This window comes from Pavona decussata, unplaced genomic scaffold (assembly GCF_977016875.1).
Source record: "Pavona decussata unplaced genomic scaffold, jaPavDecu1.1 SCAFFOLD_214, whole genome shotgun sequence".
In the NCBI taxonomy this organism is placed as follows: Eukaryota; Metazoa; Cnidaria; class Anthozoa; order Scleractinia; family Agariciidae; genus Pavona; species Pavona decussata.
The window spans coordinates 707,501-725,218 of NW_028145619.1; the positions used below are offsets into that span (position 1 = coordinate 707,501).

The following is a 17,718-nucleotide window of genomic DNA, read 5'->3' on the forward strand; positions in this document are numbered from 1 at the left end:
TAATATTTATTTTACGAGTTCGAAATTCCTCCAGATTATGGAGGTATAACGGTTCCTCGTGCGCAAATTAGAGAATTTACTTTTTTCCTTTGTGAGCTTAGTATACCTTTGCCTACTTTGGTTACCAGAGGTTTTCTCCCGCGCGCAATGAGGCCTCCAAGACCGAGGGTCATATTAATAAAGATAGAAAGAGACTTTGACCGGACCCGAAAACCGGGAAAGAAAAGCCTCTGACGGAACAGTTTAAAAAACTACAGTGAACTAAAGAGAGGGAACTGGCTTTTCTCACTTTTGACGCTGTCTTATTTTAGTTTAGAAATAACAAATTCTAGTCTGCATAGTGGATTAATTGATGTCGTTTAGCCTACACAGCAAACTTTCCCGTGGTCCCATGGGAACGTTAGGACGACTCAGAGTAAATTTTGAAGGCAAATTTGATGCTGTCTGCCTGCTTGTGTCACAAAAATCGAGTTTTTCAATCATGGTTCAGGAGGTGTAAAACACCATAGCAAGGCAGTAAAGCAGCCGGTAAATTAAAATCTATGTCCCGGATTGGTCCTGAACATGATCTCGTTACTGATCGTTTATAACCCAGTGTGGGTCATAAGTAACAGTCGACTGAATGCCCTAAACTTGTTTGATCGAGTGTATGTCTTAATTCCGTAATGAAGCTACCAATACACCGTATTCACAAATGGCGGACACGCGCGGAAAAGACTGGCACTACGCATCAAAACGAGGCGTTTTAGGATAAACAAAAAAAATTTCCAGCGAATGCAAGCTTCTAGAGGGTCGATAAGTGCTGAGTTTCTAAAAATTCAGTTTTTCTGATCACTTAGTCCGAACGAGTTCAAGTTCTAGTGTTTATTATTTATTGGTTGGCTTCTTGTAGCAATCTCAAATGCAAACTAGACACTCATGGGAAAAAAACTGAGTTAGATCGTTTGTTTCAAACCTTCGAGTGTAATGTCTACAGAAAATATGAAAAGTTGTTAGAAAGATCTTCACTCTAGCAGGAGCCACAAAGGTTTATTCAATGTATTTTTTTGGAAAGAGAATTAAAACAGGTTTCGAAGGAAAGAAAATGAATCTACAAACGGACGCAGTTCCAAAGAGGGTTGCGTGCATGTGATTACTACTCGGAAGTTCCGATCACAAAAGCTACAGAAACCGACTCCTACTATTGTGAACAGTTCTAATGCCTAAAAAGCGAAAACAAAAGGAGGTGGAGGGAAGCTACTAAAAGAAAAGTTTAACTAAGGGAGCAATATGTGAGCCAAGACTGAAATATTTCGGTACAATCTATTTAGGCGCTTTTCCCCCGAATAAAAAAGGATATCGTGCATCGCAAGATTGGCCAAGATTCATGCAAGTCATTGAAAATGTGGCAGTTACCAAAGTCAAGAGGAACTACTGGAAGTAAGGTATCAATTTTAAGAAAACGATCCTGCAAGGAAATTCAGGAATGTCACTCTCAAATGCGTTATATTGTAACTGCATTACAAAGAATGGCAAGTTTAGGAACCCAGTGTAAAGCGAAATACGATAATCTAATTCTGACAAATTACCTAATTAAGTAGGCAAATCTTTAATGATTTCAACCGAAATGCCGGTTAAAAAGCCACAATGCTGTGTTCTCTAGTCCCTGGCCTGTTTCGCGGATTACAGTTTTCTCATTCAGGCAAGAAATGTTTCTTCTGAGCTTGTTCCATTATTAAACAGTTGGATTTTGATGACTTGATTGATTTAACAAATTATGAATTTTGAGGGGACTGCATTCTCTGCTTGTTGTTTACAGTACGGCTACAATATAAATGAATCGAAACAGACAAGTCTTGTTTCACCTGTTGCTTCTTTTTAAATTATTCGTCCAGCCGTTTCTCTCCACATCCTTCACGTCTTTTCGTTATCGTCTTCGTCTTTTTTTTTCTTGGTATTATAGCGGTTTAGACAAATGGTTCAGTGTAGTCTCTCTTGCGCTCGGAACGTCCGATACGAAGTTGATCACGCCACAACTCTCGTTAGAAATGCATCCTTTTGTATGTTCATTTTGTTTCAGTTTCAAGGCCTATCTTACCATCGGATTCCGAAAGACATAACAAACAAACTTCTGTAGTATCTCTATTCCATCTGCGCTCGAAAGTTGAATCCTTCGGAAACAAAAACTCTAACCGATTTGTTTCCGTGATCGTCTATTTTGCATTTGGGATTGCTACAAGAAACGAACCAAGAAACACTAGACCTCTCTCGTTCGGAATAAAACCAGCGATCTGAAAAACTTGCTGTTTAAGAGCTTATCGGCTAAATATTCTCTCTGTGAGCTTGTACTCGCAGGCAAATTATTTTTTGTTTATCCTAAAACGCCTCGTTTTGATGCCTAGTGCCAGTTTTTTCCCGCGCATCCGCCATTTGTGAATACGGTGTATGATTTATAGACTTTATGATACTAGAATATACTATCATTATATTCAGTTGAGAAAGATGAGAAAACAAAACCTTTGCGGGTGTAATGTTCACTGTTTTGGGTTGTTGGGAAACCTGAGACTCCCGAAACTAAGACGACTACTTTCTTTCATCATGTTTGAACCGGGATCTTTACTTTTCATTTTTTAAAAAATTAGACCTTCTAATGTTAAGTTTCTTCTCTTTTTCCTTCTTGATCAAAAGAGGCGTTTATAAATATCACAGCGGCTTTTCGTTTCTGTGGAAGTAAAGACGCCCTTTAGCATCTTTATCAGGTTTTAAACAAAATAAAATAGCGTAAACTAAGCACCCTCAAAGGTTTCGTCTCTTTGCCTGCTGAGTGGGATTTTCATTTGATTTGATTTGAATTTTTGCCTTTTTTACAGGGCCACAAGTTCGTCAGTAATTTTAGTTACTGTTAGCCTCTTGTAAGTCTTATCTACCTACCTACTGCTTTAGTTAGCTGCTATCCGTTATCATCACAAAATACTATTACTACAGCAGTCACTTTGTTTTTGTGGGACCGGGGATAATTTTCCTTTTGGCATGAACTAAAAAATTCTAAATTTATCTCTTTTGCTATGGGTAGACCAGTTTCTGCTGTTATTACTAACGTCTACACACTCCGTTAAGTCAGGGATCTGGAAGCGCTACGCAGGTTACACTTTCACCATCTTGGACCAAGGTTGTGTTAACAACTATCTGCAACATCTCACCAGCCAGCAGCCCTCGATCCATTTCATCATTGAGACCGAAACAGACAGTAAGATCGCTTCCCTAAGCACGTTAGTTTTATTAGAACCAGACGGCCGCCTTATCACCAGAATCGACACAAAACTGACACACAATGATCAATACCTAGCATATTCACATCACCCTCAATCAGTAACACGAGGTATTGTCAAGTGCTTGTATGACCTGGCCACACGCCTTGTGACACGGCCATCAGCTCTCTCTAAGGTGAAGAAACATTTGTCATCTGTTTTTGTTTTAAATGGTTGTCCTTTCGTCTTTTTGAAGAAGCTGACCAAGACCCGTAGACCGGCACCTAGAGAGTCTGCGGCTGAGTTTAAAAGTACACAGCGATTCTACCTTACTTAGCCAGAGGGACTTTGCGGGCCTCTCCGCCGCTGCCTACAACAGCAACGCATTGAAACAGACTTTAAATCTGACACCACACCTAGGTCACATTTGGTTCATCTTAAGGACGTGGCTCATCCGTCTAAGCAGCAAAACGAACGAATGCGGCAAAATCTACATCGGCAAAACAGGGCGGCCCAGCCAATACAGGAACGAATCAAAGAGCATGAGGGATACACCTTAAATTCTCAAATTAGCGCCCGGGGGGCTTATTTAATTTTCTGGGTCGAGATGGGGGCGCAATTCGAAAGGGGCGTTTATATGAAGGGGGGGAGGGGGTGTTTATTTCGTTTTTCAAATTTCGGCCTCAGACTAACATTGTCTTTATTTCAAGTAAACACGAACTGTAATACACTGTAAGTGAAGGGCGTATGCACTCACAAGGCCGATATTTTCCTCGAAGAAATGAGAAGAAAACGTGCAAGACTTTAGGTGTCTAAGATTTGTACTGCTTGGTTTCGGTACTGCCTCCCATGCAAGCCCAAACGTAACAAGCCTCTCCGCCAATCGTTTATAAGGGAAACTGAGCTAGGAAGAAGCCAGCAAGCCACCAAAATAACGACAGGGAAAGGCTGTTTTATTCACTACCACACAATATAGCCATCTTTGGTATAAAAAAACACTATACTACCCAAAATGCTATCTGTAAGTGTTGTTTTTACCCTAAACATTGTTTCCTCGGGGTCACTGATGAATGTAGCCTGGGTCCCAAAGCATTTTCCCGCGCTTCCACCATTCCAAATCGCAAGTGAAAATGAACGGGGATTTAAAGGCTCCTTTACCTATCTCGTTGCTAAGTTGCCTTATTTATTTTATTTATCTTAATTTTGCATTAATGTTGTACATTAAATAGTTGGTGAGATAACTGAGGCGGATAATGAAACGACATGAAACTTATAAAACGCGCACTGTGAAGTTATAATAAGTATTATTGAAATTAATATTCACAAGTTGTAATAAACAATGTATTATCAAAGGAAAAGTGTTGAAAGGAAAGAGGAGAACAAAGTTTCAAGTTTCCACATTTTTATTTATCCGTTTACTTTGATACGTTCTTTCAAGGTAAATTCTTTTTTTTTTAAGTATAGTGGGTGGGTCAATAAATGCGTCATTCTTCTTTAGGATCTAAATGAGCGTCTCATGAAATTGTTTACACGACATATTTTGCGAGTGTTTTTCTCTGAGGAAAGTTTTAAGTTAATTTCCTCGTTTGCCAAACTACTCATGTTTTTTTCAGTTGATATTGTTAGTTCATTCTTATTCATAGCCGAAATATTGTTCGGTAAGGATTTGGTTTCTGAAATTTTCAAGCTGAACGAAGAAAAGTTGGAGAACATAAAGATATAATTGGCTCACATGTATGGATTGCTTTTTCTACAGCGATAAGAATATGGTGAATTATTCGTCCAATTCTATAGTTGACAACGTCGGCGTTTTCCAGGTCAGCTTTTAAAATATTCTAGACTGACAATGTTGAGCTTCTTTGGCTCGAAACAGTATGAACGAGGGTATTAATAATTAAAATTTTCAGAAAGTGCCTGATTGTCAACCGCCTTCTTGGCAATTTTTTGTGTCTTCGTGGATAGATAGTTTCTACGGAATTCCCGCGATGAGAGGCGCGATAAGCTTATTTTCAAATTCAGTTCAGGAAGATGTCGAACTCACTCGTAAGAATTTCAAAGCAAATGAATAAAGCAAACCTTTACTGATAAAACACATCGGACTGAACTTTGCTCGGCAAAATTAGGAAGAGTTTTAAACGAGTTAATACGCAGAAACTGCAATCTTTGGTCGAAAGTTTCGTCCGTCTAAATTTATTCTCTTAGTTCATAAATGTGCGTTTACTCGCGAAGCGACTTCGTTCAACGACAGTTAGTGAGCAGTGGCTTACCGTACAGTATCGAAAAGGTATATACAATGTAACAAAGCGAAATGTATGTTTTTCAAAATGTTGTGTTTCGGATGCTTTGTTCATTGTTCGTAGTCACGCGCTATGACGAAGGCAAATTTTTTCTCTTAGTTCATAAAAGTGCATTTACTTGCAATGCGACTTCGTTCAACAAATTTGTCATCAGTGGTCCGGCGGGCTTACTTTAGAATATCGAAAAGGTATATACAAAGTAACAAAATGAAATCTATGTTTTTCAAAATGTTGTGTTTCAGATGCTTTGTTTATTGTTCGTAGTCGCGCGCTATGACGTGGGAAAACGTCTGCATTTAAGCCTATGTGCATTTGGTAGATAACTGACCCGCGTTGGTTGTTCTACTTTTTGCTGTGCTGCACTGTGCTGAAAAGAGGCAACCAGATCGAAACAGCTGTCCACGGTTGCATTTTTTACTGCTCGGTTTGGTCTCTATCATGTCGCTGTAGTGTTACGTTTTCAACGACATTGGAATTACTATTACCATGTATTTTATCTCAGTCTTTGAAGGCTTTCCTTTCAATTGACCAATCAAACTACTGCAGCTGGACAAAGCAGAGCTGGAAATACCACTTTTACGCTAACGACTCCACCTCCCACAGCGCTTGGATTTGATTAGACAGCTGAAAGGAAACCATCGGATATTATTTCATTGACAACACAAAAAACGAAACTGTCAAAAATTCAACAAAAGCACAGTTGGAAATCACCCAGCAAATTCCAAACTGTGAAAAGCAGATACACTAGAAAGAGCACGAAAATTGACAATGCCACTTAGCACTGTTGTTGTTTTAAATGCCCATTGCAAGGGTGCAGCCATCAGAAATGAATAAAACAAACAGAAAAAGGTTTCAAAATTAATTTCGACTCCCGTGCTTCATTTTGACCATATGAGTTGGTTTTCATTGGCAATAATTCAATCGATGTGTTCGTGCATTTTTGTTACCCACGAGGAGTAAACAGGAAGCGGCACTGTTCTGCTGAAAGTGATGAAACAGTAACAGAAGATTCTGATAGCACAAAACTTTATTAACAACTGCAACAGAAGACTTGTTGAATCTTTGACATTACGGACGCAATAGTTAAGTAACCTGCATTTAATTTCTGCTTCAGTAAAACTAGAGTTCCCAAACATATGGGTCACGCGGAAAGAAATTCTACAAACTACTACGAGATAAAATTCACGGAGAACAGTCTTGGGGATATGCATGTTCACATCAGTTACACGGAGGCCTTCTGCTGTTTAAGAGAATGAGTAACTATATTCAATAAGAACCGACTTTATACATTGTGCAGTTTTTAAAGTTGAGCCTGTAAACAAACCTAACAGCTAGGAACAAAACAAGAACGTAACAATACTTTCATACCAAAGGCTCAAATATCTTACAAGCATTCCTTCTTTGTTAATAAATTCTTCGTTTAATATGGTTTTCGTAAAACGAGGAATAGCTTTAAGTCTAAATTACGTGTAGAAAACCATGGCTTTTGCCTTCAATGGAACTCTCCCTGACAGATACCTGTCAAACTGGCATCTATAATTATCACAAACCAGTGTTGTAGTATTGTAGGTGCTATTTAACATTTAAAGGGGCAGTATCATGGGAGATCGATGGGAGATATCATGATTTTCGGCCAAAGTTCACTAAATTTAAACTTTGAACACTATGTTAATTAATTTCTCAGTCGCTAATTTAAAGAAATATTAATAGTGATTCTAAGACGAAAGGTTGAACCAAAATAAAGTACAACCAGCGATTTTTAGTGCGTTACAACAGCAAAATTTGAAAACGTCTGCCACACGTTTTCAAATTTGAACCCCTCTCTATCTTGGTCATCTGCCGGCGACAAAATCCGTGGATAGTTTCTTTGCATTCTGATAGTCTTTTAATGGACTTTTGTCATTATATCTTGGCTGCTATCAACCGAATAGCATCTTTCCGATTTTCGATGTGTTACTAAAAATAGCGTGATACTGTCCCTTTAAGGACCTGGCGCAAAACCAACCAAAGTGGTGATTTGATCTTGGCTTCTAAATTTCTCTGAATTCCCTCTAATTTGACAAGCATACAGACCGGTTCTTGGGTCGCAACATGGTTCCCTGTATGCTTTGTGATTTGGGGGCTCAAATTCAGGGTTTACCTTGGTGTAAGAACGTAATAGTTTTTTGGTTTGTGTTGTAGGTTATTGCTTTCCTTCTCTGTATTGTTTTGACGTTTTTGTTTTTGTTTCCATTGATTTACGTCAGCTGTGAGTTTATCAGGTTCTTACACCGAGGTAAAGCCCGAATTCACCAAAGTAGCTTATGGATTTAGCCTAAAACCTGAACCAACCGTTAAGAGATGCTTGAAATGACTTCTTTTCTTCTCTCTTTAAAGCTAACAGAAGTTTTTATTACTTTAATGTGATAAAGTCTGTTTAGAACTTTAGTTTAGTATCATTTCAAACATCACTTGACAGTTGGATCAACTTCTAGGCAAAAGTCGTAAGCTTTATGGGCAAATTCGAACCCTCAACCTGATCACAAAGTTGATATGGAACTGTGTTCCTGACACAAGAGCTAGTCTATAAAATTATGCATGCCAAATAAGACAAAACTCAGAGAAATTTGGATACCAATGCAACCTCATCACTTACAATGGTTTTGCTTTGGCCCCTTTAATTATAACCCACTGAAACGTTCCTATTGGCCAAAACATGTCACATGGTACAAAGTCTTACAGTGTTTGTCAGACTTTTGCAGTCATCTTATTTGGTAACGGTTGTCCAATTTTTTCGACCAGGAAAAAAGAAAATATGTCAAAATTTGGGGCCTTAGTTGTTACATCTAATCATCTAATAAAGTTTAGAACACTGGTTAGCTTACACTTATTACGCTGCAATTACACCCTTGCCACCACTGGCTGCTTTGTCTTTTCCATAGTAAATTATGCACATTTCAGAAATCAGTCAGTGTGTTCTAAAATACTTAAACACCTTTCTGGCTTGCTGGTATATGTATATCAAAAAATAATGCCCAGGCCTTAAACATTGTCCTCGAAAATGTTGCAGTTATCCAAAAGGTTCAGTTCTCGACTTACTATTCATTTTTCAGACATTCTTTCAGCTCCACACATTATCCTTTGATATAAAAGCAGGCTTGAGGTGTTTATTTAATAATTAAACTCTACAGTCAAACCTGCATGCCATTATGGAAACTTATGGGGCAAGATAAAACGATTGCATAAGCACATAAAAAATACATGAGCTGCAAAAACATGCAACCTTCCACCTTCAAAAGAGCTGGCTAAAGTTGCATTGCACAGGATATCAATCAAGGAAAAACCCATAACATTATTATTAATTGTGACAAGACCTAAACAGGCAGCAGAGCCAAGAAATTGACAATTTTACCTGCAACAAAAAGGTAACATTTATCGAAAAAAGTTGATATCAATTAAAATCATCAATTAAAACTTAAGGAATACATGTAGGTATCATTTATTTTTGAGGACACTGTATTGTTGTCACTGCACAGGATAATTTGCTTCTTAACTCACACACCTACTGGACAATTTTCATCACAATCAATCAATCAATCATTTTATTTTTCAATAATTTAAAATTTAACAAATTAGAAAAATGTACAACCCGCATATAGCAAAGCTAATCAAGGCGGGTTGTTTAACTTAAACTAGATTACAAACCTGTTAAAAGGTTAAGAATAATTGTCAATTGTTTGTTCTCTTAGCCTGGAATCTTGTCAAAATTCATGGCAATGGCTGTTCTATGTTCACTGACATACACTAAAACTCAACTTTATTCAGCTCTGTTGAAGGCAGAAGGTCGCATGTTATTGGTAACCACTGCAATAACAAAGGAAGTGTTCACATAACTGGGTTCAACTGTGTCTCTGCAAATGGCAGTTTCATACTTTTTGACAGCTTTTATGCTTGTCTTATAGAATATGGTTAACATTTCATCAGCCATTATTCTGTTTTAACGGAATGTTTAAACTGAGAGTTATAAATACATGTCATGAGTACGTAAATTCTAATCTTCCGGGTGAGTACAGTCCTGACAAGGACTGTTTGGGGTGGCCTTCACTTGAGCAGAAGTCATCTTCATGGTCAAGTGAATTGTGGAAAGTCAGCAGATGGTATGTATGTCTCTGGTTGTTAACAGAGATTGGTCAACAAAATTGAGATGTGATTGGTGGTTTGTCAGTAAGCCATGATGTTATTGGCTGTGAAGACTGTGAAAAGTGATTGGTGTATTTCGATCTGTCTTTTGTTAGTCAAAAGTCTTGGGGTCTATTGTTTGTTTGTTTCATTGATGTTGTCAATAAGTCGTTTGTATGGTGCAGGTAGTTGAAGGCAACAGATGAATAGCATTTGTTCTAAGTTAGTAAACCAGCCTTCTTGAGTGAGTTGTTGATGGTAATTAGAAGTAACAGGTATCATAACAAATTCAAATCGATACACTAGTCATGTGGTTTTCATAATGTTCAACAAGCAGAGCGTCACTACAAAGTTCCTCTTGACAAATCCAACAGATGTGTTTTTCAACATCTTCTGACTGAGAGTGTCGCAAAGAGGAGGTTTGAGTTGACAGGGTATCCTTAACACAATTTACAGCCCCCTGGTGGGCTCTGTTGTGTTTTCTTAAACTTCCCAAGTAGTTAAAAGACTTGCCACACTGGTTGCATTCATAAGGCTTCTCTCCAGTATGGACGCTCTTATGTTTCCTCAGATGTCCTGCTTGACTGAAACACTTCTCACACTGTTTGCATTTATAAGGCTTCTCTCCAGTATGGACTCTTTCATGTTTTCTTAGGTTCCCTGCTAAACTAAAACACTTGCCACACTGTTTGCATTCATAAGGCTTCTCTTCAGTATGGACTCTTTCATGCATTCTTAGGTTCCCTGCTACACTAAAACACTTGCCACACTGTTTGCATTCATACGGCTTGTCTCCAGTATGGACTCTGTTATGTTCCCTCACATGTCCTGCTTGACTGAAACACTTGCCACACTGTTTGCATTTAAAACGCGTCTCTCCAGAATGGACTTTTTCATGATTCCTAAGATGTCCTACTTGACTAAAACACTTGCCACACTGGTTGCATTCATAAGGCTTCTCTCCAGTATGGACTCTTTCATGCCTTCTTAGGTTCCCTGCTACACTAAAACACTTACCACAGTGTTTACATTCATTAATTTTCTCCTCTGTGGGATCCCTCACATGATTCCTCTGACTCCCTGCACTGTCAGAATGCTTATGGCCGCTTTTGCACCTCAATATTCTTGGCATGTTTTCCTGTTTAATCAGGATAAAAAAATAATAATATAAATAATTAAAATCAACTTTCAGAAGATTAAATTGAGAAGTATTATTAAAATAATTATCTCAATATCTTTAGCTTTGCTTGGCAAAAAAAATAAAAACAAATAAAACAAATCTTGTTTCTACTGGAAAAAAAATTTAGTACTAGCATATTAATTTAATCATTCATATTTTTTTACAGTAATACAAAACAATGTAATTTGGGTTGTATTATTATTATTGCATTTGACAAGGAAGGCGTTCATAATCTAGTTGAAATCGACACTTTTGGAAACTGTATTTATTGACACCAGTTTGCCCCCCTTCCCCTGAAAAATTATTCAGGGGCAAATGACGTCATTTCCATCGACCTTGTGCTTTGGTTCTAATAGGAGTCGAGTTTCACGTTTTGCCTCGCAGGTTGGTTTGCTTGCTTGTAGAGTTTGACCTTCTCTTCGCTTTTGGTGTGCTTACCTGTAGAGTTTGACCTTCTCTTCATGTTTGGTGTGCTTGCTTGTCGAATTCTGGACTGTGCTTCCTTGCTGTGTGGACTGTTACCAAATAACTTGCATTGTTTACGTTTGAAGTTAGAGTTAATGGCTTTTGGAATCTTGCGAAAGCTTTTAAATGTTCATTTCCTTTGCTTCTAGCGGGAGTCGAGTTTCACATTCTTACATCGCATTTGGTGTCCTTGCTGGACAGCTGTGCTCTCTTAGTTAAGTTGTGCTGCTTAAGTTAGAAAATTTACAGGTTAGATTTATCGACGTATTCACATCTCCAAAAGTAAATAATATATGTTTCGCTGAAACTACGCAACTTGTCTCTTGATTTATTCAGCACAAGGCAGCATTGGTCAGATTTATCAATGCCTACACATCTCCGAAAATAAATGTTATATATTTTGCTGAAACTACGCAACTTGTCTCTTGATTTATTGAATGCTAGGCAGCGTTGGTTTCTTGTAGTGAAACGGGTAGACAACACTAGGCCAAGCTTATTTGTGTGTCTTCACAGTCGTACACACTTCGTGAAGGCGTCGATAAATCTAACCTATCAGTTTTCTTTCTGACTTAAAAAACGCAACTTACCTAAGCAAGCAAAGCCGTCCAGCAAAGCACACTAAACGCGATGCAAGAACCTGAAACTTGACCCCCACTAGAAACGAAGGAAATGAATGGTAGCAGGAGGTTTCGCCCCATGTTGAGTTCAACTCGTTCAAGTTCATCCCCCACTTTTCGAGTTCGACCCTTGCCTTCAATCGAGTTAGACCCGTTGGTATATTGAATTCGTCCCCCAAGTTCAATAAAATCCAAAGAGCCCAGTGACTCCTTTAGGAGCCACATTAACTCTGTGAAAGTCATAACCAATATCATCTCTTATTTTATGTGCTTTTGAAATTTGACTAAAATAAGCGATTGAATTCAATGCACTGATGGGGCGAACTCTGTTGATTTGTAAGGTTGAAGGGCAATGTGGGGGGCAAACTCAACAGGGGGCAAAACCTCCGTTATTCAAATGAACATATTGATATGCTTTAGCAAGATTCCAAATGCCAATAACTCTAACTTCAAACGTAAACAATGCAACTTACCTGATAACAGTCCACACAGCAAGGAAGCACAGTCCAGAATTCGACAAGCAAGCACACCAAACACAAAGAGAAGGTCAAACTTGACAAGCAAGCACACCAAATAGTCATTATATAATAAACATTGGCTTATACATTGATAACATTTTTTTGGCGATTTTAATAAACTTGTGAAAATATCTGGCAGTTCATGTTATTTCCTTTTTCCAAATGGTCGAATGTATCTCGCTAATCTCTGATTATGACTAGTTATTATTATTATAGTAACAGTCGAACCTCCTAAAAAAATCACCCAAAATGCCAAGATAAAGTGGTCGCTTACTGGAGGTGGTCACTTACAAGAGTCGAACCAGAACAGGTCTCTTATAGGAACAAGTCTGACACATCTACTTATTTCAAAATAATTTATTGCAGACATTTCTCTAGTTATTGTACAAGCAGTGCTAGGTGGTCACTAAAAGTTCCTTATAAATTCTGAGTAGCATAGTATTTACAGTCAACATGGAGATCAAAGTTTTTTTCACCCAAAAGCCTCAGCTTACAAGGGACTTACAGTTTCTGATGCGAGTAAGTTTAATTTGCCCTGTGTTGCATACTAAAGTGCTGATAATCAATAAACTGTAAATTATTTACACGAAAAGTCGAATTTTCGATCTACCCCGATAACTCGAGCAGTTTCTAGCCGTTTTTCATCTCCCCTCAGAATTCAAGTATCCGGGGTTCTACTGTATAACTCGAGCTAGTTTAGCAAAAAATCGACGACTTGAAAGTGGGGTCAAATACAGGGGAACTCCAGTAAGCAGGGACTTCAAGTTAAGAGTTTCTATTTTACCTAAAAAACCATCATTTGTACCTAAAAAGCACTCTATCCTCGTCTCTATTCGATTAATGGAATCACCCAAAGACTTCTTATGTGGCTGAAAATACACTGAAAAGCTTGCCTTACCTTCGATAAAAGAAATCGTGCCGCTTAGTTACCCGATCACAACCTACCACACACGCGCATAAACAGTCTTCGATTGATGTTGTTTGACAAAGCGTGGAAAGTGCGCGGTTACTTAGCTTCGTGTAAAGTCGGACTGGACTTGAGGATTTTATCCGTTGGATTTCTTGTCAGAAACCAGCAGGGAGGGACACAGGAGGCAAATTTTACTAGTTCGATATTCTAAATTCAGTTTATGAAGATGTTAAGGTTCCTCGCGCGTAAATTAGAGAATTCACTTTTTTCCTTGGTGAGCTTAGTATACCTCTGCCTACTTTGGCTACCAGAGGTTTTCTCCTGCGTGCAACGAGACCTCCAATACCGAGGGTCATATTAATTAAAATAGAAAGAGACTTGGACTGGAACCGAAAACCGCGAAAAAAATCCTCTGGCACTGAGGCTTACTTTGTCCGACGGAAAAATTAAAAAAAAAAAACTACGGTACACTAAAGAAAGGGAACTTATAAGCCCGGTGGCTTCCCTTGGGCTTCCTCGTCATTAGTGTTTAAATAAGTAGTTTTTTTTTTTGCATTTGTACAAGTTATGGCAAAAACAATAAACTGAAACTTTTGATGATATTTTAAACTATTCTAGTTTAGAAATAACGAATTCTAGTCTGCCTATATTGTGGATTAATCGACTACACAGCAGACTTTCCCGTGCTCCCATGATTGCACATCAGTTACATTGCACATATCAATCAACAAAAAACCCATGACAATATTGTTGATTGTGACAAGACCTAAACAGCAGGCAGCAGTGCCAAAAAACTGACAACTTTACCTGAAACAAGAAGACAAAATAAAATTTATAGAAAAAATTGATACAAGAGCCAATTTAATTATAAGGAATGGGAATCATTTATTTTTGAGGACATTGTCTTGTTTAATTTTCAATACACAGGATAACTTGCTAGTTAACTCACACACCAGCCGGACAATTTTCATCACCTGTCAAAAGCTAATCTTGGAATCTCGTCAAAATTGCCTGGAATATTGTCAGAATTCCTGGCAATGGCTGTTCTTTGTTCAAGGACATACCACAAAAGTCAACTTTATTCAGCTCTGTTGAAGGCAAAAGGTCGCATGTTATTGGTAACCGCTGCAATAACAAAGCAAGTGTTCACACAACAGAGTTCAACTGTATCTCTGCAACTGAAAGTTTCATGCTTTTTGCAGCTGTTACCCTTGACTTATAGAATGTGGTAAACATTTCATCAGTCATTATCTGTTTTCATGGAATGCTTTAACTGACATAGCCATAAATACATGTAGCAGTTGTCACAAGGAAGTAAAAATATATACACTAGTCATGTGATTGTCATAATGTTCAACAAGTAGAGCCTCACTACAAAGCTCCTCTTGACAAATCCAACAGATGTGTTTTTTAACATCTTCTGACTGAGAGTGTTGCAAGGAGGTTTGAGTTGACAGGGTATCCTTAACACAATTTACAGCACCCTTGTGGGCCCTGTTGTGTTTTGTTAAACTTCTTAAGTGCTTGAAACACTTGCCACACTTATTGCATTCATGCGGTTTCTCTCCAGTATGGACTCTTTCATGACTTCTGAGATGTTCTGCTCGACTGAAACACTTGCCACACTGTTTGCATTCGTAAGGCTTTTCTCCAGTATGGAGTCTTTCATGTTTCCTTAGAGTTCCTGATTCACTAAAACACTTGCCACACTGTTGGCATGCATAAGGCCTCTCTCCAGTATGGACTCTTTCATGTTTCCTTAGAGTTCCTGATCCACTAAAACACTTGCCACACTGTTTGCATTCATAAGGCTTCTCTCCAGTGTGGACCCTTGCATGCATTCTAAGGTTTCCTGGAAATCTAAAACACTTGCCACACTGTTTGCATTCATAAGGTTTCTCTCCAGTATGGACTCTTTCATGTATCCTTAGAGTTCCTGATTCACTAAAACACTTGCCACACTGTTTGCATTCATAAGGCTTCTCTCCAGTGTGGACCCTTGCATGCATTCTAAGGTTTCCTGGAAATCTAAAACACTTGCCACACTGTTTGCATTCATAAGGCCTCTCTCTAGTATGGACTCTGTCATGTTTCCTTAGAGTTCCTGATTCACTAAAACACTTGCCACACTGTTGGCATTTATAAGGCTTCTCTCCAGTTTGGACTCTTTCATGTCTCTTCAGAAATGCAGCTGCACTGAAACACTTGCCACACTCTTTGCATTCATACCTCTTCTCCTCTGTGGCAGCCCTAATATGATTCCTCTGACTCCCTGCACTGTCAGAATGCTTCTGGCCTGTTTTGCAACTTGATAATTTTGGCATGTTTTCCTCTTTAATCAGAGAAATATAATTATAATATTAAAATCAACTTTCACACGATTATTGAGAAGTGAACTTCAAAAATCATCTGAACATCTTTGGCATTATTGCCAAAAAAGAAATAAAACAAATCTTGTTTCTTTTGGAAATGAAAAAGATTTTGAACCAGTATATTAATTTAATTATTGATATTTTTTTACAGTAATACAATACAATTTAGATTGGATTCTAATATCATTATTATTATTATTATTATTATTATTATTATTATTATTATTATTATTATTATTATTATTATTACTATTATTATTACAGTCAAATCTCTCATAAACAATCACCCAAAATGCCAAGATTAAGTTAAAGTGGTTGCTTACTGGAGGTGGTCACTTACAAGATTGGAACAAGAAGGGGTCTCTTTCGGAAACAAGTATGAGGACACATCTACTTATTCAAAGAGAATTAATTGCATTCATTTTCCTAGTTATAATACGAGCATTTCAAAGTTGTCACTAAAAGTTTGTATAAAAATTCTGAGTAGGGTAGTACCCACAGTCAACAAGGATTCCAGATCAGCTATCAAGTGGTTGTTTACAACAGGTTAAGAACAATGAAAATTACAATGCTGTCACGTCAAAAAGTGGTCGTGATCGCTCAAGAGAGGTGCTTTCATGGAGGTTCCAACTATAGGGCTTTGACTGGGAAAAATTTGGTGTTTTGGATAGATGGTCGCTTATGGGAGGTGGTCACACATGGAAGTTTGACTGTATTATTATTACAAATATCGAACTATGTTTGAAGGTTCTGTATTTTAAGAAGAAAAGTTTAGTTCTTTGTTTCATTTTTCATCATAACAAAGATGATCATTTTAATTATGGGTAAGGCAGATGTTGGCAACCTTTCATAAATAGTTGCTGAGAGATGTCACATTAATGTGTTACACAATATTATTAACCTCAGAAAAGGAAAAGGTGTGACTATTATTTCAGGCAAGAAAAGCTTTTTTCTGTTATGACTCAGCCAAATAAAAGGACTAAGCATTGACATAAGCCCTTTGTCTTTCCCTCTTTACGGCAGGTAGGGGGCGCTCCAGGTTAAAGGTGACAGGAAGGTGCAAAGGAATTCTGTTGAATTTCCTGCCCGAGGGAAATGTCGAATTTTTTTCTAAATCGCTAACTATGAACTGGGAGACCACATGTGATATACCATTTAAAAGGTATTTTCTGGGGTGTGCTATAAATCACACCAACAGAGATGGAGGAGGTCACATATTAGAGTGAGAAAAGTCCAAAAGGAAAGAAGAAAAACATTGAAAATTTTCCTATTCGTTGTACATACTGGGTATCCCCCTAAACTATAGTTTAATGTACAGCTCTCAGTGCATTGCTTGTTGTAAGATATCAACTGGACCCTTAGCGTACAAAGGAAAAAAATTCCAAAAGTTTGAGGGCTGGTAAATCAAGTCTCATATAGGAGGGGGGCATGATTTTATGCCTTCAATTTATAGATCTTTCAAAGATCTTTTGGTTGTGCAAATTTGACACAAATTCACCAAATACTGAGCTCATAATTGCGTCTTGTGCCATATGGCACCCTTGGGCGGGAAAGGGTTAAATATTTTTTTGGTAGTTTCATTTCACCAGGAATTGTTTGAAGTTATTCCAAAGATTTGCGGTAAAAAAATTGTTATGGTACATAAAGCAGAAATTAATCTTTTCTGAGGGTTTTGACAGTTCAAAAATTCAGCATGAGATTATTATTATTATTATTATTATTATTATTATTATTATTATTATTATTATTATTATTATTATCATAATTAATAAATTTTTTGTTTTTTTTTTGGAGGAGGGGGGGGGGGGGGGGTTGTGGTTCAGGGGATTTTTTGGCTTCCATTTTAAGTCCAAGGGGTATTTCTGGGTATTAGTTTGTGACTCCATTTGTACCTCCCCTTCACTTTTTACCTGAAGTATGCAACCCCGCCCCCCCGTGGGATCTTGAATCTCTTTGCTGCAGCAAGTTTGTTTG

General features: G+C 37.9%; 2 protein-coding genes across 2 annotated transcripts in view; both read right to left on the bottom strand.

The window, feature by feature from the left end:
• Positions 1–13,432, bottom strand: part of LOC146460107 (uncharacterized) — a 25,020-nt gene extending 11,588 nt beyond the window's left edge. The window contains exon 1 of the mRNA XM_085088439.1: positions 13,361–13,432. The gene's annotated coding sequence lies outside the window, so the exon portion shown is untranslated. The remainder of the gene's footprint in view (positions 1–13,360) is intronic.
• Positions 1–17,718, bottom strand: part of LOC146460106 (uncharacterized) — a 32,961-nt gene that overhangs the window by 11,588 nt on the left and 3,655 nt on the right. Inside the window, exons 2-5 of the mRNA XM_085088313.1 lie at positions 14,701–15,704; positions 14,437–14,497; positions 12,418–12,542; positions 9,436–10,820 (exon numbers count right to left, since the gene is read on the bottom strand). Coding sequence (XP_084944439.1) covers positions 9,972–10,820; positions 12,418–12,542; positions 14,437–14,497; positions 14,701–15,696 — 2,031 coding nt within the window. The 5' untranslated portion in view covers positions 15,697–15,704 and the 3' untranslated portion in view covers positions 9,436–9,971. The remainder of the gene's footprint in view (positions 1–9,435; positions 10,821–12,417; positions 12,543–14,436; positions 14,498–14,700; positions 15,705–17,718) is intronic.